The sequence below is a fragment of the Aplysia californica genome, unplaced genomic scaffold (assembly GCF_000002075.1).
Source record: "Aplysia californica isolate F4 #8 unplaced genomic scaffold, AplCal3.0 scaffold00428, whole genome shotgun sequence".
Lineage (NCBI taxonomy): Eukaryota > Metazoa > Mollusca > Gastropoda > Aplysiida > Aplysiidae > Aplysia > Aplysia californica.
In genome coordinates, this window is record NW_004797698.1 from 122,134 (window position 1) to 146,881 (window position 24,748).

The window sequence follows — 24,748 nt, forward strand, 5'->3', positions numbered from 1 at the left end:
GGGGGCTATAGGCAACATCAAAGAAACGGTGTTGGAACCTTAATTTGCAAATATCGTCAATAAAGGGCTTTTAGCTTTTCTTGTTCAACCAACTTTTAGACTCACATACAAAAATCCGAGCAGAATAAACGGTGTGATTTTCCGCGGACACATGAATGTGAACGAGCAATAGCAGCGATTTCCCATTGTCAACAAATAAGAATGTTCTGTTATTATACTTTATAAAGTATTGATTTTAGTTTTTGTATGAGTTTTACGGCACTTGCAACACAATAAGATCATATAAGTGCCGACGATTAGAGGTGTTACAAGAGAGTAACAAACATAAAAAGAAGTAGAAGAGAAGTGGAAGATAGATGTTTGATAGGAAGGATGGAGAAAACCACACTAGACTACCCGTCAACCACCCACATACAGCAAACATGTAATTGTATGTTTGAAACCGTCACGTCGATTTTTATCTATCTTAAAAAAAAATATTATAAAGTTTTGTCGTTCTGCTTACCTCGATCACTTTTGCTGTATTTATAAGATATTAATATTATATAGTATAATGATATTGAACGGTTTCTCCTTATCAGGAAACGCTGAAATGGCAGCAGAAGTGGCTCTGCACATAGACTTGTCCACTTCGTCGGATGCTGCCGTCAAGTTCACCGACTACATCTACCTCACACAGGTAATCACGCGAGGATTTTTTTTTAACTTCCATTTCTTTTTCTATTTTGAACAGCAGGAGATATTTCGTATATTTTGTCAAGCTTTGGAAAGAAAGCTGTCAAGGTTTCCCAAAACGTGTGGCTCATTCGTCGCTGGTTTATCGCCTCAAATGTCTCTGGGATTTTAGTGGTTTACAGTCAAAGCACTGTAATAAGACAGCCACACAATGCCGAGGGGAAAAGGGGCCGTATTAGACAGGTGGCTGTCTTACGCAGTGCCATTTAAATGTAAAAAACCCAACCCAACCAAACAATACGCATGGGAGGAAAAGGGAAATGGCCGTTGGTACAGGTGTTTATCTGATACAGGTGGTCGTTTGTACAGGTGATTGTCTTCTACAGGTGGCCGTTTGTACAGGTGATTGTCTTATACAGGAGTCCGTTTGTACAGGTGATTGTCTTATACAGGAGCCCGTTTGAACAGATGGTTGTCTTATACATATGGCCGTTTGTACTGGTGATTGTCTTATACAGGTGGTCGTTTGTTCAGGTGGTTGTCTTATACAAGTGGCCGTTAGGACAAGTGATTGTCTTATACAGGAGGCCGTTAGAGCTGGTTCGACTTTGCTTTCCCGTCAGAGGATACAACTCCCTTCCTCCTTAGGTTCCATCAAAGACGTGTGCACGTAGACCACGCACAGGTCGTAGCCAGCCGCTTTTCCTCTCTAACAAAACTTTGCTGCGAAGAGTGCACACTGCAGGCCGTGCCATTACACCCAAATAATATAGAGCAAAACACTAGGGTTACTCAATATAGTCGAGTTCTCCCAGCATCTTCACCCTATGCCCTTTATCCGTTTCAAATAAAGTCAAATGGCACTCTCCGCGGGGAGCCGGAAATGTTTCAGATTGTACAGTCTAGGATAATATGATAAGACAAGTCTATGGGTTGTATCACTTTTTATCAAGTATCTCCGACTGTCTCCTGAGACAGTGTATCCCACCCAGAGCCGCACTGAACCTGGACTGTCTCGAAAATAGTTCTCAGTTGTGTCAGTAATGAGGCACACTTCCTGACACAGAATGACACCCTACAAAACAGATACAATTTTATGTATCCTCAAATCTATCATGCCTATTTTGTAATGCATCTAAATTGTATGGATAGAGACGGACAATTTTTCACACAAAATTATAATGTTCTTAAGTCCCCATTGGCTCGTAAAATTGGACATGTGGAGTTATTGGTATCAGTTCAAAGCCACTTCATATGGCTTGCTTTCAATTAATAAATTCCCACCTATCTTGAATAGAAGTCCAGATATTTGTTACTGAAGGAGGCCGGGGTCACCTGGTTTCAGATGTAAAATTAATGAGAAAATGACCGTCAAAGTTTGGTGACTTCCGTAGCTTGAGAGTCTTGGAAACTGAAAATTTACATTCTCTTTGTCCGCAAGCAACGTTATCTGTAAATCCCACACAGAAGTGTGTTATTTAATAGACACCAAAGGTGTTGAGCCAAAAAAAACCAAAATTCGATAAAAATTGCTATATCGGAAAAAAAAGTACAGAAAATCCGGTTTTTCGATTTCATTATTTTGACGAGCGCCTGATTTTACCACGATGCCTCACATATCATTATGCCTCCTCAGATCAACCAGGCCATGTCCATGCGTACCCAGAGCGAGCACTACCGGCGCTACCAGTCCAGACTTCTCTCTGACGGCCGGGGACTCACCATGGGCGCCCTCTACTGGCAGCTCAATGACATCTGGCAGGCGCCCACCTGGGCCTCGATTGGTGGGTTTCTCACATTATTGCCAGCTTTTTTTTTATTTTCCGCATGCTACGTATCCCATGGACAGGTAGAAAAACAAATGAATTCTTGGTTGAAGCAAATTGTAGAAGACAGCTTATGGCAAATAATATAAGAAAGCGACAGGCAAATTTCTTCGGACGCACAATGCAGAAAGAAGCATTGGAGAATATTGTAACAACAGGCAAGTTTGATGGAAAGAGAGGCAGAGGCAGACAGAGGGAAAAGATACTGGGCAAGATGACAACATGGCTATGAGCAACAAGAACAACAGACACCATTGCTGCAACGCAAGACAAGAGTGAAGTGGAGGTCCATGATCGCCCACGCCAGTCGGCAAGGCACCGGATGATGATGATGATGATGGCTTTTCTTTTCATATTGAATTTTCATAAGAGTAATACTTACTTTACTTACATGTACTTTACTTTGTCCGCCCTCTTGTACCTCTTGGGCGTCGAAGGTAGAAAGAGCTTTCTGTCTCTAGCAAGTTTGATTGTCAGGCTGGGTGGGATATTGTATGTTCTCAGAGTATCACTGAGAGTAATGTGTAATTTAATTTCTATGTATACCTGCATGTGTTTTTACGGTCTCGTACAGCCAAGAAATATTTCCCTCTGGGACAATAAAGTATTATCTTATTTTAACTTTAATGTTATACTGCTTTCAGATTAAGGAGGTGCTGGTGGTAATAATATACGTCTAAAACTTTTGAGATAACTGTTTAACTTTCTCGGGTTAGTTCACCCAGAAACATCGTAATACGTAAATCGCTGCTCTCGCTGACAGCTATCGCCAAATCTGTCATTGACATGTTTGGGTATAGGCCTATGTTCGATCGTGTGTGTGTGTGTGTGTGTGTGTGTGTGTGTGTGTGTGTGTGTGTGTGTGTGTGTGTGTGTGTGAGAGAGAGAGAGAGAGAGAGAAAGAGAGTGTGTGTGTCTGTGAGTGTGTGTGAGTGTCTGTGCATTTTGGGATGTATTTGTGTGTGTTTGCAATGTGTGTCAAGTTAGTTGTGCGTAGTATTCTGCGTGCATTAGTGAGCATGTATCTGTCTGCACATAAGTTAATCTATTCATAATATTATGCAAATTAATTTGTTTTGAGAACAACACTTTTGTGCAAACTTCGACACCTTAGTGGAATACAAAAACGAATTTTTGAAAAAGTGGGGGTGGGGGGGGGGGGGGTGATGTTGGGTTTTTTTTCGAAGAAGTCGCAATAATGTTACCTCCAGAAACGGATTGTCTCTTGATTTGCAGGATGCTCAAAACTAAACAACAAACAAAAACAAAACTCAAATGCGCAAAATACTTTCGAACCCCCCTTCCTCAGACTACGAGGGCCGCTGGAAGATGCTACATTACTACGCCCAGCACTTTTTCCAGCCGACCCTGGTGTCTCCGTACCTACAGGACAACAACACTCTGAACGTCTACATGGTCGTGGATGGGGTCCCCAGTCTGGAGCGACGGGACAATGTGACAGGTCTTTACTTTTCCTCCAGATTCGTTTTTTGTTTCAATATTTGTTTTTCTCTTTTTTCTTTAACACATACAAACAAAGACGCACCCTATCCCTCCCCCCCCCCTCCACCACTTTTTTCTACCTCACCCACATACTCACACTCATACACACATACATTCATACATACACACACGCACACACACACACACACACACACACACACACACACACACACACACACACATACACAAACGCATACACACAAACACACACACACGTGCACGCACTTTTCTACCCCACATTCACGCACCATGTTGCAAGTCATTACGTTTGTCAACCTCTGAAAAATTCTAAAGAAGGAAGATAAAACTGAGGTCGAACAATTTGCTTTAAACTGCTGACGGTATGTTTAAGAATAGCCTACTTTTAATCTCTATATAATGTCATACACTCCTCTCCTTTTATTTTTCTGCGTTGCATCTGTCCTCACGTAAAGAAGAGCCAAACAAAAAACGTTACGCATTGATACCCCCCCCCCAAAAAAAAAAAAGAAAGAAAAAAATAGGACCAAATAACCAGCGTCAGGGGTGGAGCGCTTAGATGCTTCGTTCTCGCACAGATGAGACCTGGGTTCGATTTCCGAATGGGCAACCAATTTTTACCGAGTATCTCAGTCTCTCTGCTGGGATATATGTTCCTCTAAAACTGGGTTGGCCCTGACAGGCACGGTCGGAAGCCCGCCTCCTAAACGATTTAAATTGTGTCCTTGGGGGCGTAAAAACACTAATATTATATTTTTAAAAAGATCATTACTGTCCGGTTACCTCACACTACACACTCATTTGACCTTATGCGATTGCGAGCGCCGAAAGACTCTCACTAAACTAAGGTAAACCCTCCACTTTCTCTCCTTAAAATGTTAAAGGCGCACTGAGATTTGAACCAATGAGCGATATGAACAACATCAAGAAACACAGTATACCTGCGTAGGGCCGTTGAAAGTCACCTTTAGCTCAGACGTATCCCGTCTAGTAAATATCTAAATTGTATCGATGGGTGCGTAAAAACGCTTACATATTTCTAGAAATTATTACTGACCGGTTATCTCAAGTCCACTTTCTCTCGCCCTAGGTGAGCTGAGATTTGAACCCATGAGCGATATTGACGACATCAAGAAGAGCAGTGTACCCGCACCAGACGTCTCCGATACCTTGGCAGCCATTAACAAAGCGACTTCCGGTCGTTTGACCTTGACCATGTACAACTACGCCAGTTTCACTCCCCTCAAGTCCTGGAATGTAGACTATTCGGTACGTCTTTTTTCCGTTTGACATACATGTACATTTGTAATTCATTTGCTTTCTGATATTTTAAAAAGCGTGTAGTGTGAAAATTGTGTTGTTGTAAAAAAGGCTACTACTACTACTACTACTACTACTACTACTACTACTACTACTACTACTACTATCAATAATAATGATAATAATAATAATAAATAAATAAATAAATATTTATATTATAGTAAAGAAGGCCCAGCCTATACTGGAGTAAGTCACCTCACAAAGAATGGGCTTCATTATTGGTGTCTGTGCCAAAGTTGAATAGCAAAGTGTTTTGTGTGGTTGTTTTTTAAAAATCGGTTTATGTTTAAAAAACTATTGTCATTTTCAGTCATTTTTAACCCTCAGCATTTCCTGTTTCCTTTGCAATAGTTACTTTCATCCTTTCAGAGAGAGAGAGAGAGAGAGAGAGAGAGAGAGAGAGGGGGGGGGGGAGAGGGAGAGAGAGAGGGAGAGAGAGGGAGGGAGAGAGAGAGAGAGAGAGAGAGATAGAGGGATGGTGGGAGGAGAGACAGAGCCTAGAGAGAGAGAAAGACAACGTTGTGGCAAATTTGAATCAGAAACAATTTGTATATTTCATTGTATGCATGCAGTTGTCCGTCTTTCAAAAGTGCAGGGAAGAAGCAAGATAGACAGACAGACGGAAAGACAGACAAACAGACATACGGACAGACAGGGAAAATAACAATGTCATAGTGCTTTCTGGCGAGTCAATCTTTCTACTAAACTTTAATAAACTTTGTGTGACACTGCGGTGAAATCAGGCGCTTGGGTGTATGGGGTTATTGGTATCTTCTTAAAGCTTGTTCATTTGTCTGGCTTTCTATTTCTAAAAATATCCTTTTATCTTGGTTACAAGTCGAGATATTACCAATTGAAGGAGGTGGGAGTCACCTGCTTTCAGATGTCAAATTTGCAAGAAAATGGCCGCCCCATTTGAATAATTTGATTAATTTCTTTAGCTTAAAAAGTCCGTGGAAACTGAAAATTTACATTGTTTGTGCCTTTGATTAACGTTTTTCAGCAAAACCCACAGAGAGATGTGTTTTTTAATGGACACGAAAGGTGTTGAGCCAAAAAGCAAAAAATCGACAAAAATTCCCAAACCTGTGGGGAAAATGCCAGTTTCTTCACTTTCATTATTTTGACGAGCGCCTGATTTCACCACGCTGCCTTATTTTTCAAGGCCTCAATCTCCCTATTTTCCTATTATTGTTCATTTATTTCTTCAGATCAACACTACAGCAGACTCTGTGTACACAGCCAGTGTGAGCCAGCTAGTGAGTGAGGCTAACTGTGCATCCAGGGACAACTGTTTCCTCCACTTCTCCACAGCAGACAAAAATAACGCCGTGACCTCCACCACTTGGCTCTTCCTCTCCTACCCCAAGTATTCCAACTTGCCTCGAGCTCAAATTAAGGTGAGTAGTGGGACGCTAAATGTTAAAAACAATCAGGAAACGACAAATGCAGTTTTTGGGACACATAAATAGACATAAGGGTCTTGAACACCTAGCTCTCACTGGCAAAATTGAGAGCAAGCGAGGCAGTGGAAGGCTCAGAACAACATACTTGGGGAACCTAAACAAATGGGTAAGAGGGAAAGATCAGGGAAACGTGGCTTTTTTTTAGAACATCCGAGCAAAGGAATGAATAGCGAACCATGATTGCGGATGTCTGTCGCAGATCTGGCACTGGATGATGATGAGTCAACAATTTGGGGCGTTTTTTTATGAGTTTGCTTGTTCTGGGGTTTTATTTTTTCTCTGGCTCCGAAGGACTTCGTTCTGAGATTCTGTGGACATTATGCGTCTTGCCTTGGTCAGTGTAATACTAATTTTAGAGGGGTAGGTGGAAAGAGAAAGAGCTAGAGAGAGAGAGAGAGAGAGAGAGAGAGAGAGAGAGAGAGGGGGGGGGGAGAAAGAGAGAGAGATACAGGGAGAGAGAGAGAGAGAGAGAGCGAGAGAGAGAGAGAGCGGAGAGAGAGTGTGGAGAGGGAGAGAGATAGAGACAGCTAGAGAGACAGCGAGAGAGAGAGAGAGAAAGAGAGAGAGAGAGAGAGAGAGAGAGAGAGAGATAGAGAGCGAAAAGGGGATGGAGAAAACGAGAGAAAAATACAGGGAGAGAGAGAGAGAGAGAGAGAGAGAGAGAGAGAGAGAGAGAGAGAGAGAGAGAGAGAGAGAGAGAGAGAGAGAGAGAAAGAGAAATCTGGGGTAACACAATTATTTGTATTATTTCATTAATTACTTATGCCATCAATAAAGATTGAGAAGATTAGATCAGCGGTACTTAAAAAAAAGTACTTGCAACCTTTTTGTGGAATACCTTGCGGCTCTCAGTTGGTTTCATGCTGGACTACAGAGTGGGTGGCTCAGGTTCGAATCCCAACTTGGATTTTCTTGCACTCAGGTCATTTTGTGGAGTTTTCAAGGATATCAACCCATTTGGCTCGATTTGGTTCCGCCTCTAAAATAACCTAAAAGTGTTGATAGAGGCGGTAAATCCATACACTGACTTATTTGTGAAATACTTGATGCGGTCCAGGCTCACACAGACTCACCATACGGTGGCCGGCCCCTGGGTAAGCTTAGTTTGAGACTTTTGATCTACATACTGGGGTCGCTAGTGGCTAAGTGAGTAGTGAGTTTAGACTTAATAGTGAAGTCAAGCATGTGTCAGTGATGGGTGGACACTGGGGTCTGTTCTTGAGCAATACACGACAACCCTAGCTATAAAAACAACCCAGAACGTTGCACAGTGGCGACCAGCAATGTCATGGTTTTGACATTGTTCTGTATTGGTGAAATATTGTGTATTTATGTACGTATATAATAATAATTATATATGTATTTGTGTATGTATTTATACTCTAAGGTATCGAATAAAAAAAGGGAGTGGGTAAGAATAAAGTTGGGGGGGGGGGGGGGGTCACAAATGATCAAAAATTTAAAAACGGGGGAGGAGGGGGGTGGGGGGTGGGGGGTGGGGGGTTGGAATTTAAAAAAAAGGGGGGGGGGTGGCACATTAGATACTTTACGGTAATTATATATTTATGTTTGTTTATATATTGCAGTTGTAAACCAAAACTGCTCTTCCGAAATTTAAAAAAATGTAATTTTTATTTTTAAAAAAAATTATTGACAACAAAAACGCAAAAACTATCTCTGATCTCTCTACAGGTTGTCGCAGTCAGGAATATTTCCCCACAAGTTTTCGAAGTGGACATCTCCTCTGATGCTTTTGCCCTCTACGTTTGGCTGTCTGCTGGGGACGTCCTTGGCAGGTTCTCTGATAACGGCTTTCACCTTCACACCCCGACAGCAACGGTCAAGTTCTATGCCGCGAACGATGTGACAGCTGCCAAGCTGCAAGAAAATCTAAAAGTGAAAAGTTTGTCAGATGTCCAATAGGGTGGATATGATCGTAATAGAGTGGTGTTCCTTTAAACCGAACACGGTTGACCAGGAAACAGCAGTACAAGAAAATTGAAAGAAAGAAAATCATCGGGGTTTTTTGGTTTGTTTTATTTTTGTTTGTTCTGGTTTTTTAAAAGTTGTTTTGTTTTTGCTTTTGTTTGTTTGTTTGTTTGTTTATTTGTTTGTTGTTGTTGGTTTTTAAAAATATTTTTTTCTGGGGAGGGGTATTTTTTTTTTGGGGGGGGGGGTCATCTTGCCTCAAATAAGACGAGTGCACCGTTGACTCAGTTGGCATCATGCCGCACTACAGACTGGATAGTCCGGGTTCGAATCCTCAAAAGGGTGTTCCTAACTCGGATTGTTTCGGTACATGTTTAAGATTCAGTCCTATCGGAGATGGACGTTGCATATGGAGGTCCCGCCCCTTAGATGACCTCAGATTGTTGAGAGGCGCCCGCCTCCTAAATGTGTCGAAGGAGTAGTGAAAACGCCAACATTGACAAAACTTGAAAGGGACATAAAACTTACACAATGACACGCTGACCCAAGGTCTCAAATAGGACAGAGCCGAGCAGGCAGAGTGCTTTGAAAGCTGCTGAAGCAACCCAAGATTACAAACAACTCATTGGGCGTGGATTCAATCCAGACCATCTGCACCACATTTTCAAGCATATTCATTTGTAAACTTCAGAGAAGTCGCAATTTTAAAATGGGGCGTAAAATCCAAGATGGTCGCCAATATTATGGTTTTCAATATTATGGCGGCCATCTTGGATTTACATTTTTTTTTGGGGGGGGGGGGGTATCATTTTCTTTCTCAATTCAAACCTGCTTGGCCAAACTCTAAGTCTGTACTTGTCTAAATAACGATTTTAGCCCCATCCTGGGACCCCTGCAATTAATTATACACTGTTTATATGAATTATTTAATATTTTAGGGTGGCGATGGTGGCCTATTATAGGCTAGGCAACCGGACACGTAACCTTGTGACGAAACCTTGTGATTGCGGGCTCGGGAGCTCGAGCTTCAGCTCGATCCGACGCTGTGTCCTTGGGAAAGGAACTGTACGCGAATTTCCCGTTTGGCTCGGTCCTTTCGGGGATGGACGTTAAACACGCATCAATCTAAAAGTGTTGGTAGGGGCGTTAAACCTTTACCAGTTTCATTAAGAAAATATTGTGGACACAACATTTTGAAAAGACCCCATCTCTGCAGACCCCAGTTCTGGGATCAAATCATCAAGTGATCGGACACAAAAAATATGAATAATACACGTGACAACGTTGTGTTTGTGATGTAAGTCGTTTAATACGTTATTGCAATGTGAAAATAAGTACGAAGCATTTAACACCAAAGTATCTTTTCGTTATGATACGCACTGGGCATTCCTCAATTGCGTTATCCGTCTTTTAATATTAATACTACGTTATACGCAAAATGTATTTAAATAATGAATAATAGTAAGATGACAGACTGAAGGACATTTTTCGGCAAATTTCCAACTATCATACACACATCAGAAACATGGTTGAATATTTCATAGAATGCGAGTAGTTTCTGTCTTTTCTAGGTTTTAGATAAAGAAAATAGAACTGGATAACGTGAATGAATAAATAGCGAGGTTATGCTTATCTTTTAACTCCCCCCCCCCCCAACAAAAACAAAACTAACAAACAAACAAACAAAAACAGAAAACAAACAAACAAACCAAACAACAAACCCAGTGCGTCTTTAAATCAATGACCAGAATGCATGTACTCAATGAGTTAATGTGATTAACATTCTATGTACACTAAAGCTCTTCAAAACAGAAATTATTGTGGGACTTATGTTGGTTTTATATTTTGTTAAACCTATTTTGTTAAAACGTTCTATAACAGAGCCACATTTCGTTGCTAAGAAGAAAATCTGGTTTTTAAACACGTAAATGAATGAAACACCATATACGATAATGCTGACAAAACACAACTTCATGCTATACAAATAACATTATCTTGCCTGGTAGCTTCACAGATTTAGTCAGCGGCATTATACTGTACACAGGATATAGATCTAGATGAAAAAGGAAATATGTGAGGCATGATGGTGAAATCAGGCGATCGTCAAACTTTTTAAAAATCCAAGAAACCAGCATTTTCCGCTGGCTTGACAATAATTTATCGAATTTTTTTTGGGCTCAGCATCGTTTATGTCCATTTTGAACTGAGTGGATTTTTACTGAACAACGTTGATTAAACTCACAAAAACGTAAATTTTCAGTTCCCAAGGACTCTCAAGCCATAGAAATTATGAAACTTTGTCAGTCTTTCTCTTAGTCTACCTCTGAAACCTGGCGACCCCTTTAATCACAAATATCTCGCCTTCTATCCAAGACAGATGTGTGTTTGGTTCTCAATGAAAGCAAGACAAATGAACAAGCTTTAAAAAAAGATATCGAAAACTCCATAGTATGCTGAAACATCGACGAGCGCCTGATTCCGCGCGTCGTGACACATAATAATATGCAGACGACAGGAAAGAAATCAGACGCAGCGTCAACGAATTGTTACCGCTAATGTAGTCATGTCATGTTTTCCACGACGTGCCTGTTTTTAATCCCTCATTGACACAATTTAGACCATTTTAAAAAGCCGGGCCAACCCTGCCTGTCAGGGCCAACTCAGACCCAGGGGGACTTTACAGCATCCAAACAAGAAGACCGAGACACTCGATTAAGATTGTCCCCACTCGGGAATCAAACTCGTGTCTCCTGCGTTCCACAGCGAAGAACCAAACCGCCACACCACAGGGTAGGTAGGTCTAGATCTATATGATTCGATCGACCGTGAAATTTTCAGGATGGTGGGTGGGGGGGGGGGGGGGGGGTGGTGAGGGTGAGGGTGAAGAATTTTTGGAGTCGAAGAAACGATAAGACAGATTATAATATTATTTTATGACACGAACACTTGACACACATAAAATACATTTAAATACAGACAGTGGTTAAAAGAGCACGACCTACAAAGAGGATAATAGGCAAATGAACAATCAGCTTCGATATTTTCACATTAGTCATTTCAGTTAACAAGGCTGCCAGTAAAGAGAAGAGGAAAAAAACAACAAAACAAACAAACAAAACAAAATAAAGCAGAAAAAAACAAGGGTAAGGATGTGGAATAAAAAAGGAGCGGGCTGGGAGTGTACTTGAAGTTCTGGTGAAAATGATCTTTTTCTTCAAATTCTCTTCTCATTAATGCATATGAGGCAGATTGGATTATCTTTCAACTAAATTGTGTGACCTTTGAAATGCATAATATAATCTCTTTATATTTTTCAGGAAATTTCCCTGGCGCAAACTATCTAAATGTGGGATGGTAGGTGCATGGGCTACGTTTTGAGTTTTCCTTTATAATAATCTATAACTTGCAGGTAAACATAGTAATAATATTGTAGTACGCTTTTTTCACAAGCTTGACACAGGTATATCAACAAGTCAGTGTCGTCCTTTCCCTACCCCCACACCCCCACACCCAACCCTCAACCCTTTTCGCTTTCCTCTTTTTATTGTCTTCTGGTTACAAGATCCAGAAAACATGAAAGATAAATATAAAGATACAAAGATCACGGGAATAGGAATAGGAGAGAGAAGAAGAGCGGGGAAAATGAACGTACGTGTGTGTATTGTTTTGAAGGGGGATGCTCGTGTGTGTGTGTGTGTATGTGTGTGTATGTGTGTGTATGTGTGTGTATTTGTGTATGTGTGTATATCAGTATATGTGTGTGTGTGGTGTGTATGTATGTGTGTGTGTGTGTTTTAGGTAGGGAGTATGTCCGTCTATCAGTTTGTACGTCTGTCCACCCACCTGTCCATCCATCTGTCCATCCGTCCTTCCTCCAGTTCGTTTGTCTATCCACCCACCCGTCTGTCCTTTCGTCCACCCGTCTGCCTGTCTGTTTGTCTGTCTGCCTGTCTGTCCGTCTGTCGGTAGTGTGCGTGGGGGGTGGAAGTGGAGGTGGGGTGAAATCAATCTGTTTCTCAGAGATGTAAGACATTGTTGTCGTGTTTTTTCCGTACCTTAACAACAGTGGTTTCTAGTGCTCCCTGAATGTTAAAACAACGAACATTCATTAAAATGCCTAACCCATGAACAGAGTCAGGACAAATGCATAGCCGATGAAGAGAGGAAATTCAAGGAAATGCGTAACCCATGTACATATAACTCATGTACATATAACCCATGAACAGAGGAAATTCAAGGAAATGGATAGTCCATGAACAGAGGAATTTCAAGGATATGCATAGCCCACGAATAGGGAAACTCCGTTAAATTAATACATGACCAAATCCTTGAACATGACCCATGATCAAAACCGGATTTTCCCAGTGAAAAACTGTCCAAATTTTCTCTCAGTGGGACTTTTTAAATATATACATGTAGTTCAGCTGTTGTTGTTGTTTTGTTTTTGTTCGCTGTGACTTGTCCGTTCGTAGACAGGTAACGTTTTCTGCCCGTTTCTGAACACATTGTGGTAGTGCCAACATTTTAACAAGCTAAAAGGAAGCACTGATATGTGTCTACCTCAGGTTTACAAAGTTCTATCTGCTCAGTTCCTAGTTGAGAGAAATTTGACATAAAAATATTGAGTTTCACAACACGTCAAGCTTTTAAAAAAAAAAATGCAATTCATTGAATATCTTGATGACGACTCCGAAAGATCTTACGAGATTGCTACAGCAGATAGGAAATTTGGTTTTTGAGCTCATGGTCTTAAAAACTCAAACCGGCCAAAATGTCAGATGCAACTTTGTAATTGTAAGATATTGCTATCTACGAATATATTTTCCTTTTCAATCTTTAAGGGCTATCAAACCTATAATTGTTCTATGGTAAACAGCGTCAGCGAAACCAAAATAGTACTGCATTCGGGTAGGATTTGACCTGCAAGTCACACAATTATTTTTAGAGCAGCCTTTTCCAGGCGCAACGATTGGTCCCAAGAGGCTGGGAAGATTCTGGTTTAGAGAATGGGGTGGGGGTGGGGGTGTTTAAAAACATTCTCGTGTTTCAGGTACGTGTATTCCTTTTCACATATCCGTCCCGAGCCATTTTTCGGGATGAGTTATATATATATATATATATAGCCCTGGCTCTCACAACATGGTGTGGCCTTTATGAAAAAAGGGGGGTAATTGAACTGCGATACTTCTTGCAGTTCATGTTTGTTGTAATCGTCTCGTCTGTACCAGTAGTTTGAAATGTATGTGCGTCAATGGCTATATTATAATTTCTAGTTTACTTGCGTCTTCTCAGTGTTGAGATTAGGTATCTTGTGGCTGATCTTGCGGCGGCTTCTCCAGGATGTCAAAGAGGTGCACCTTGTCATAATACGTGTCTTGGTGTGCGCCCACTTTGGGCGGGCTGAGGTCACCCTTCGTTGTGCTGGAGAAAGCGGAGGTCGGGTGTGGTTGTCTCCTCCTTCTCCTCCTCCTCCTTCTCCTCCTCTGGCGACGGAATCTTCTGTCCATCAGCCACTCTCGCTGGAAGAGGTCTCTCTGCTCGGGTGCAAACTCCGCGTGAGTTGTTCCTCTCCCGCTCGCCTCCGCCAGGTTCTTCTTCCCGCTCTCGAAGTTCGGACCGAGCTCAAGGGGAGTTAAGCTCCGGTCTGGATCCCTGGATTCTGCTGTATCTGTGGTTACTTCCCTTGATTTAGAGTAGGCGGCGCTAGGGCTAATTCGATTCTTCCTCTTCTTCTTATTCCTCCTCCGCCTCCTCTTTCTTTCTTTCTTCAATCGACGTTGCCTCCGTCTCTCTTTGCGAAGAGCTCGTTTGATGCCCAGGTCTTCCTCTCTCCGATCTGTTTGCAAGGAAGCGGTTATGTCGTCATCCAGGTCAATGATCTCAGCGGCCCGGGCGGGGGCGGGAATGAGCTTGGGTTGACGCCTGTATTCTTCCTCTACGTCATCTTCTTCTGCTGGTTGAGAGGCCTCGTCCTCGACTAGAATCGTATTGATCTGAAAAAGAAAGAGAAACACAAAAACAGACTTATTACTGAAATTATTAGTAATAAACTACTGCCATCAAGATTATTCAGTACCTAAACAATAGTGGTTTCCTGTGCTTTCTGAATTCTTCAAGAAAAGACATTCAATTAAATACTTACTTACTTACTTTCTACATATACCATCAGGTACATACGGCGGAATTCAATTCAATGAACAGAGAAAATTCAATGACATGAATTGCCTTTCAATAGGATAATTTCTATCTAATGTATTCTTCGTCCGTCTTATCTTCTCTTGCGTGTTGCGAGGCCTCATTTTCGATCCCAATCGTGAAGATATTATAATAATACAAAAACAAATACAAAAACAAAACTGAAAACAGATTTATCGCTGAAACTATTTGACATTTTACGAATTTTACTCGAACCACGCCAAGTTCAGAAGCACTTTGGCGTTGAGTAAAACACAATGCTATGTACGCATGCTTGTTCCAAAGCTTCAAAATTGTGTTGGTCTAAAAATCAAAACAGAAAATTGTGGGTGATTGGCAGGTGCTTCAGTGTGGTTTGCTCCTTTTTTCCTAGTGAAACATAATACACGTCCGCAGCTGTCCTATTTCTTTTCCGTGTATGTAACACATCTAATCGTCGGCACTTATAAGATTTATTTGTTTTGTAAGTGCTGTTAAACCCTTAATAAGACAAAAACACAACACTGATTTATTACAGAAATTGATTATTTCGCGTGTAATGAATTCTTTGGTTAAAAAAAGTTTCGTGCCGATTTACAATTGGGTGATCATGTACTCTTTCTGTCTTTATTCAAATTTCAGCTAGGGGCCTGCACAAAATGCTGTAGCTTTTAGGATTGCTTATTTTGTAGCTCTTATCAACAGACACACACACACACACACACACACACACACACACACACACACACACACACATACATACATACACACACACACACACACACGCAAGCGCAAACACACACAAAACAAACAAACAAACACGTATATGTACATACACACTTACTGACATGAACAGATCTATTCATAACAAGTAGCTCACAAAGAACAGCGCTATCTGGATCTTTAACAAATCGTGCGAACGACGTCTGTGGTGTAGTTATTATACGGGTGTCCATGTGGGGGATCGGGGCGGTTTGCTAGCCAGATTGAGGGCGTAAAGGAGCTATCGTGGCACAAACGATAGCGCCCGACTCCTCGCCTAAAAAACAAACGCATTTGTTTTCAGACGACGAGTCGGGCGATCAACTCGACCCAACCCGGTCCTATCCCGTCAGCAATGGCATCCGGTATTAAGCTCTTCGCCATTTTACCCAAAAAGACGTGAATTCTATTTCTCAGAGGCGTCTTGACTTATCAAGTATTCCCGCCTTTCGGCAGGAATGCTGTTTCCCAATCAGCTGCAGTTAGCCCAAAAACATAGGGTCGCAATATAGAGCTACCGACTCCTAAAATACCTAAACCGTTTTGATTGAGACGTTAAACATTAAAATTGTTCATTAAAAAAAAGTAAATTAATCACGTGACCTATCCCATTGAGGCGGCTGGGGAGCCCGGAGCTGGTGGTGTCATCCTCTGACGTCATACATGCTGTTTCCTAATCAACTACAGCTAGCCCAAAAACATAGGATCTACCGACTCCTAAAATACCTAAACTGTTTTTATTTGTGGTGTAAAACGTTAAAATTGTTCAAGGAAAAAAGTAAATTAATCACGTGACCTACCCCATTGAGGCGGCTGGGGAGCCCAGAGGTGGTGGTGTCATCCTCTGACGTCATACACCGCGTCTCGCACTCCTCGGCCGTGCGGAAGTTGTTGGAGTTCCCGCCACAGCCGCTAGGGGAGAAAACAATCAAAAGTAGTTGTTGTTTAGTTTTCATAAGAGTTTTACGGCACTTGCAATACAATAAAGTCATATAAGTGCCGAAGATTAGTAAGACAATGGTGAAAATGTACAGGTTTGACCCTCCTATCAACACTGTCATGTTAGGTTATTCAAGAGGCGGGCCCTCCGAGTTTTAACGTCCATCTCCGAAAGGACTGTGCCAAGTGGAAAATTCGGGTAACGAAGATTAGAAGTGTTATTAGCAAGTTACAGACACAAAAAGGAGGAGGGAAGATAAGGGCGATAGATGTTTGCTAGGGAAAAAGGAGAAAACCACACCAGAGCACCCCCCAACCACCCATAAAAGTAATTTAGGTGGGTAAAAGAGAATATAATAACAATAATGTAGCATCATGGTGAAAACGCCCCTGTAGGTGGGGGGGCCACATAGTTTTACTATGGGGGAGTAAAGAATACATCTGCCGTGACACTTCGTGTCGTAAGAGGCGACTAAAGGTGCATAGGTCTGGCCACCCGAAAAGTGACAGTTTGCGGAGGGCCAACTACCCGAACCAGTAAAAAGGGAAGGTTATAGAAACACGATCAAACAAGTCTTATAATTTTTCCATCTTGGGAGACGGAGGAGCTTCTGCATCAACAGGAACAATGAAGGGCAGCGGACAAAGCCGAGATCAAGCGACTATCCAAGGATAGGGAAAGGTGGAGAGTGTTTGTTCGTGGACTATATCCTGACCCAGGGTGAGAAAGGCAATGATCATGATGGTGAAATCAAGCGCTCGTCAAAAATATTTAAATCAGTTAAAAACACCAGCATTCAAAAAGCAAAGCAGAAATCTATACTCTGACGATTTATTTGACGCGAAGACCTTGTTGTTGATACGCAACCTTATTTGGCAAAACATTGTAATACCTATTTAAAAGTGTGGCCGTTTTGTATCATACTGAATTTGTTGAGCGTCTCCATAGACACACTTTTTATCATTAGTAACATTTTATCAGAATGTCTAGACTTCGGAAAGACCCGAAGGAAATATTTTAGCCGCAAAAAATTGCAAGATCTGTTTTCCGTCGATGATCCCAACAGAATCCTTGATTTTAGAAAGGCCAGTGGAAAGTTGTGAAAAACGTTAACATTTTTAATGTTATTTAAAAAGATATTTTAGATCAAGAGTCTATTGACATCAAATTTTTAGTATTTTCAACATTTTAATAGAAATATTGACCAAAACCAGGCTGTGCGGTGAATTGTTGCGAATAAAGCCAATTTTTTTCGCGCGCTGATATAACCTTATGCAGTTGCGAGCACCGTAAATCTCTTACTAAAACAAAACATCGACCCAATTCAGGTCATCTAAGAGACAGACTGCTTCGACCCTGCTAGTCTGGGCCTACCCTGGTTGAGAGATATATAATGTCCAGGTAGAATGTCGCTGTAACTTGACCAAAATTCTCTCTCCATATGAGACTCGAACTCAAGTATTCCCTGTGAGATGGTTAAGCGCCTAATAGCTACATCTCAGACAGGTTGCTGGTTAGACGTCTTAAACTATCGAAATTTTTAAAGTGGCTGTTTAAAGAAAAAACAGAGACTTGCTTTTACAGGCTTTATTTTTGAGCATTTTGGTTCGGAGATTGAAACAATCTGGTAACCACGACCTTCGACGCTCCCAATTTAATGTCAGTGAACTCAGGTGCAAATTAAATAAGTTTCACCAAACTTTGGCGACCATTTTCTGGCTAATTTCATCTTTGACACCAGGCGTCCCCCACATCCTTCAATCCCAAATATCTCGATTCTATTCAATAATGTTTCACCAAAAGCAAGACAAAAGCTCGAGCTGTAAGTGTAAGATGATACCCATAACTCCATTTGCCAAAAAAACACAAAACAATTGACGAGCGTCTGACTCCATCGGGTCATAACACAAAGATTCGAAATGCTATAATAAGAAAATAATAATAAATACAAAGAATACTTTACACAAAATCTGAGCAATTCTGAAGATGATAAGAAAACCATTACAGATTTCCCTGAAGCAGTGTTTGACATAATTTTTATGGATACACAGCTAGCGTCTGACACCTACTGTAATAATTCAATGACATGGAAACCACATGGTTTTAATTTCAGTCAGAGTAAAAAGTACTTGCAACACAAATGGGTCACATATTAATAACGAAGATTAAGGAGTTATTACGGAGTAACAAACACAAAAAAGAAGGAGACATAAGGATGATAGATATTGGATAGTAAAGAAAAAGACCCCCCCCCCCCCACGCAAAAAAGAAAAGAAAAAAAGAAAAGAAAAGAAGGAGCAAACTACATCAGAGCACCCACCAATCACCCACGTAACCACGCAAGTCCCAGCGAGTACCCACCTGTAAGTGAACCAGCTACAGGCGCCCATGTGCACATTGAAATACCAACGCACGAAGCGGGCGCCGCATTTCCCTGGCTGTGGCGCTCGTCTGCAGATGCTGGATTTCACTGAGGAAGAAAAATAAGTTTAATAATAATAATAATAGATAGCATTTGTATAGCGCATATCCCCGCTCATCAGCAGGCTCTATGCGCTTTACACTATATTAGAATGTCAATGGGAAGGCAAAAGAAATGGACGTTTCACAGAAAATATAAAACAATTTGGAGATGTTGTACAGTGAACAAAAAAAAATAATTGAAGGTTTTTTCTGAGAATGAAACACAGTTTGAAGGTTTCAACGAAAACGGAAAAAATTTTGAAAAAATGAAGATTTCAATATGGAAGAAAAAAAAGAAGAGTTCACAGAGAACGAAAACAGTTTGCAAGATTTTAATAGGAAAGAAAAAGCAGTTGAAGATTCGACTCAAATGATGCAATCCACAGTGAACCGGAAATACACATGAGTGCACAATCTAGGATGTCATAATATTATCATAAGTCTATGGGTTGTGTTTTCTTCCATATTATGAGGTTCAATCTCCAACTCACCGATAAGATGCTTCTCGTGAACGCACACCGGGAACTTCATGGCTCGCGGCCACTCAATAGACTGTAGAGCACACACTTTCTTTGTGGGGCAGATCAGTTTGTAAGCCTGCGAACAAAAAGTGTACATTCATTGTTTAAGTTTTAGGAAGAGTTTTCCATTAAAACAAGGACTAGCCTAGGTATAGCAGAATGTGCAACGGCAGCTGGCCCCAGTGAAGGATGGAGGGTCATTACACGTCAATACCTGAGTCAGAGATGACACCTCCAGGCATTCCAGGTAAGAGTTTTACGGCACTTGCAACGCAATTAGGTCATATAAGTGCCGACGATTAAATGTGTTTCAAGAAAGTACCAAATACACAAAAAGTGGACATAAGGACAATTGATATTTAACGCTAACCTTCCACACAGCTAATTTGGAGAAGGTCGAAGAATAAAGGGTCAAAGTCACATTGAGCTAAAAATAGTGTTAATTGTTTCCTCATATGCAAGTGAGACTACACAACAAAGCGTCTGAATGAAATTACTGGACGGGTTTATAGCAGGACTATGGTCGTTATACGAGTTACCCAAACTCGGTAGTATATCATGCTTAAGTCCTGCTATCTTTTGCAATTTTCTCCAAACGACCTCAAGGAGGCTTGGACTTCCAATTTGTCTATCTCCTTTTACATAGTTTTTCAGTTCAAATATACCCATAACCAATTCAAATGCCGCATAGAAAGACCAAATTAATTACACCTAACAAATCTAAATATACAAAAGACATCATAAAAAGTCCTAATACAGCAATAGCAAGTTCAAATGTAAACATAGAAATCTCAAATGTAACACATAGCAAATTCAAATGCCACTTCGCAATTTCAAGTGTAAATATGCTTGAACAGAAGAAAAAGGAGGCTAAACGTTGGTCTACAAGAAGTGTACCAAGGTAAGAAGAAAAAGTTAGATGTAAGCCGTGTGGTGCCACAAGGAAGAAATCACGTGAAACGAAACTAACTGTTAATTTTTCTTAACCCGAAAATAAACCCACATTTTAAAACAGAAATGAATGGTTTTGATAAAATTCAACAACATGCTAGAGTATGGAGAACAAACTGAGTGAAACCTAAAGCCAAGTTTAATTTTAATTACTTATTGTTGCACAACAAAACACTGTGGCATAATATAGGCTTGCGTTGATATGAAGACTGCTGCTATTTTCACTTTTGTCACAGCTTGGGTTTTTTGTTCCATCAATTGGGAAAGTGTTACCATCCTTTGTTATTAGGTTATTTAAGGAGTAGGACCTCCGAGATCAACGTCTATCCCGGAAAGGACCAATCTGAACGGGACAATTGTGTAAAGTACCTTTCCCAAGGACACAACGCGGGGACCGAACTGAAGCTCGAACCCCCGAACCCGAATCTCACGATTGCAAGTCCGATAGCTTAACCACAAGGCTACCCGCGCCACTAACTCTTATTTCCAAAATTAAGAAACGTTTTCACAGATGGGACAAGGTATGCAAGTGGCAAGATATTTCACCTCGAGTCTATTTGACGAAAGGAAAATGTTAAACGAAGCTAAAAAGTAATGAAAATAAAAAAGAAAATGTGAGGCAGCAAGGTGGAATCAGGCCCTCGTCAAAATAATTAAAATTGAAGAAACGCGCATTTTTTCCGCAGGTTTGTTAATTTTTATCAAATTTATGTTTTTTGGCCCAACACCTTTCATGCACATTAAGAACTCATTTCTATGTGGACTTTTCTGAAAAACGTTAATTAACGGCACAAGAAATGTAAATTTTCAATTTTCACGGACTCTTAAACTAAGGAAATACCTAATCTTTGGCGGCCATTTTCTCACTAATTTTACCTCTGAAAACAGGTGACCCCCACCTCCTTCTTTGGCAAATATCTCGACTTGAATTCAATATAAATGGACATTTTTCCCCCTCCAAATAAAGACAAGTGAACAAGCTTTAAGATGATACCAATATTTCTACATGCCCAAAAAATGACGAGGGCCTGATTCCACCACGCTGCCTCACAAATGAAAATAAACAAGTTCAAACAAAAAATAATGGTCATGATAAAAATCTACAACTGCTCATCATATATATAAGGTTATAAATAATTTGAGGAAATGTAAGGCCAAGTTTACTTATATTTACACAAAATACTATTGCACTACAAGACACTTCGGCTTAGGCTAGCATTGGTGATCTGAAGGCTGCTGCCATAGTCACTCTAATCACGGCTTCGTATTTTTGTTCCATCATCTGGGCAAGTGTGGAAATCCTCTGTTGATGAGTCAGCTGAGTGAGTATTTGGTGTTTGCTTCACCGAGCCTCGGTTTCAAATCGTATTTCCAAATTCACAAGCGTTCTCATTGATGTTCAGAAAGGTGTGTAGGGGGGGAGGGGAGTTATTTCACCCCCAATTTATTGGCAAGTTGCCATTTAAAGCTATCCTTTGTGCACAAGCGTTGTTACATACGAAGCATACTTTGTTGTGTGGATTGTTGGAACAGTGTCTTAGAGGGATGGGTTGAAATGATAGCTGCCATTCCTTCTACTTGAAAGTCGTGAAAGATCAGGCCACCCTTGTCACTGACAGCAAATGTCATCGTGCTGTTCGGTCCCCTTCGACCCTGCACTACTCGAACAAAGCACTGACCACTGTGTACGCTTCCTCGGTTACTTTTCGTTGACAGCTTGATACCAGTCTCATCGATGAAAGCAAATTTATACCGCTAAATGTTCTGCATTAGCCAAAATGCATATTACTGATATTTGGTTGCTTCAGTCCTATCAGAATTTCTTTCAGCGGGAGCATCCTCGGGATTTTTTATGGTGATCAATTCATCCTAAAATTAAACAGCTTATGGTTGTCGTCAACTCAGTTTGATCACATTAAAAATGCTTCTCACGCGGAATGATTTTTGTGGATTATATTTGGTTGTGATATGTGGCATTTGAACTTGCTATTGTGTTACATTTGGATTTACTATTTGTACATTTGCACTTGCTACGCACTATCGTGCACTAAAATTTCCTATTGTACATTTGAAGTTTCTATGTGGCGTGAAACTTTCTATGTAGCATTTGTATTTCTTATGTGTACATTTGATCTAAAAAAAACTATTATACATATGATTTGCTAGAAAGGAGAATCTGTGCATCCTTTTGTTTGACAGAAAATCGCGCCTGCGTGCACGTACACACACACACACACACACACACACACACACATACACACACACACACACACACACACACACACGCACGCACACACACACACACACACACACACACACACACACACACACATTAAGGCCCTGCACTACCCACTCATGCAGTGTATCAATTTAAAGCTAAATACATTCTGCATCATCTGAATCATTAATAATAATATTTCATTATATTATGTTAAATAAAAGATAGGGTCACTCAAACCTGACCTTAAAAAATTGGGCTGGGCAAAATTGACGGAAGAAGATGAGGAGAAAGGAAATAACAAAATAAGTTTCGTATAGCTTTCCCAAGTAACTGCTACATTACATAAAATCAGAATGAGCAATTTCAGCCTTCGCAATTAAACAGAAGGATGTAAAATTCTCTCTTACAGATAACTATGTATGTCGGTGTTTGTTTGGATCTGTGTGTCAGTGCATTGTGGCCTGAGGGGCAGATAAGACATAAGAACATGGAACTGATAAAAACCTATGACTGCATGAGTGGGTGTATGGTTATTTTGTGTGTCTGTGCGTCGTTGTATTTGTGTGTTTGAATGATCGTCAGAGAGAGAGAGAGAGAGGGAGAGAGAGAGCGAGAGAGAGAGAGAGAGAGAGAGAGAGAGAGAGAGAGAGAGAGAGAGAGATAACTATGACACGGGCAACACAAAGAGTGTCGAAGATTACAGGTTTTACTACAGGGTAATACAGGGGGCCCATTCTGGATTAGATCGAGTCGGGTCGGGCCGATCGGGCGATCGGTTTGTGTCACGATAGCCGCTTTGAGCCCTCAATATGGCTTGCAAACCGACCCGACCCGACCCGACCCGATCGTGCGAATGGGCACCCGGTATAACGTACAAAGAAAAGAAGGAGCAGAGATAAGGGCATGTTTCATAAGGGGAAAAAAGGAACAAAGCAAACCGGAACAGCCCCCAATCATCCACTCGGAGAAGAATAAACATTCAGACAAGCAAGCCTGAAGAGAAATGAAAGGCAGGATGACCACAATATTTTTTAGGAATAAAACTGTTTGCTTTAAGAGCAAAGAAAACCGGCGTCATGGGTGCAGCGGTAAGGCGCTTCGCCATAACATTCAGAGCGCCCAAGTTCGATTTTCATGAAGAAAATTAATAACGAGAATCTCCTACCATCTGCTGAGATCTTGTATCCCTCTCAACTCGGATTGACCTTTACAGGCATGGTCGAAGCCCGCCTCCTAAATGATCTAAATAGTGTCGACGGGGGTGTAAAAAGTTTTGAAAATCCGCCTACGTTTTTTAAAAAGAGCAAAGAAAGCATGCAGACAAGAAACCCTCCACATAGCTCTGCTCGTATCCATTTCCCCCAATGAAACTGGCCGAAAGAGCTCCCATTCCAAGTGGCATAGCTTCTGGTTTATGCCATTTTTACCACTGCTGAAAGGGACTTTTCGTTTATATGTCCACCTGAATTATAAGCTTATTGTGCGTGCTGGTCCATGCTCTTTTTTGTTAAACAAATTTACAAGCGGGCCTCGGTTTGCTAGGAAAATAATGGCGATCGTGTTTTGCTGGCTTTGGTGAGGATGATATTAAAGGAGAGGTAAGCCCTCTGCATGGGGAGTTTTTGTATTTTTTTGCGTAAAGCGAATATTGAGTTCACGACTACGTGGCGGGTGTGTTTGTGTGTATGTGTGTTTGTTTGTGCGTATGTTTGTTTGTGTGTGTTTGTTTGTATGTGTGTCTGTGTGTATGTATGTTTGTGTGTATGAGTTGGAGTGTGTCTGGCTGAGTGTATGAGTTTATGTTTGTTAGTGTGTTTCTGTGTGTTTCTGTGTGTCTGTGTTGTGTTTGTGTGTATGTGTGTATATTATGTATGTTTGCTTGTGTGTGTGTGTCTATGTGTGTGCACATGTGGGTGCATAGATGTGTGTGTGTGTGTGTGTGTGTGTGTGTGTGTGTGTGTGTATGTGTGTGTACGTGTGTTCCTATGTGTGTGTATGAATGTGTGCGTGTGCATGTG

General features: G+C 41.0%; 2 protein-coding genes across 5 annotated transcripts in view; one reads left to right on the plus strand and one right to left on the minus strand.

The window, feature by feature from the left end:
* The window catches only part of LOC101847675 (beta-mannosidase), a gene marked incomplete in the record, with an annotated part of 34,662 nt that extends 25,876 nt beyond the window's left edge, over positions 1 to 8,786 (plus strand). The window contains 6 exon segments of the mRNA XM_035971396.1: positions 582 to 679; positions 2,312 to 2,459; positions 3,811 to 3,963; positions 5,074 to 5,252; positions 6,515 to 6,703; positions 8,462 to 8,786. Of these exon segments, the coding sequence (XP_035827289.1) occupies positions 582 to 679; positions 2,312 to 2,459; positions 3,811 to 3,963; positions 5,074 to 5,252; positions 6,515 to 6,703; positions 8,462 to 8,692 (998 nt within the window).
* A 4,563-nt stretch (positions 8,787 to 13,349) lies between these two features.
* The window catches only part of LOC101864082 (RNA-binding protein 25), a 69,384-nt gene continuing 57,985 nt past the window's right edge, over positions 13,350 to 24,748 (minus strand). For all 4 annotated transcript variants that reach the window (XM_005104609.3, XM_013086029.2, XM_005104607.3 and 1 more), the window contains exons 4-7: positions 19,529 to 19,634; positions 18,936 to 19,044; positions 16,435 to 16,546; positions 13,350 to 14,691 (exon numbers count right to left, since the gene is read on the minus strand). In XM_005104609.3, coding sequence (XP_005104666.1) covers positions 13,999 to 14,691; positions 16,435 to 16,546; positions 18,936 to 19,044; positions 19,529 to 19,634 — 1,020 coding nt within the window. In that variant the 3' untranslated portion in view covers positions 13,350 to 13,998. The remainder of the gene's footprint in view (positions 14,692 to 16,434; positions 16,547 to 18,935; positions 19,045 to 19,528; positions 19,635 to 24,748) is intronic.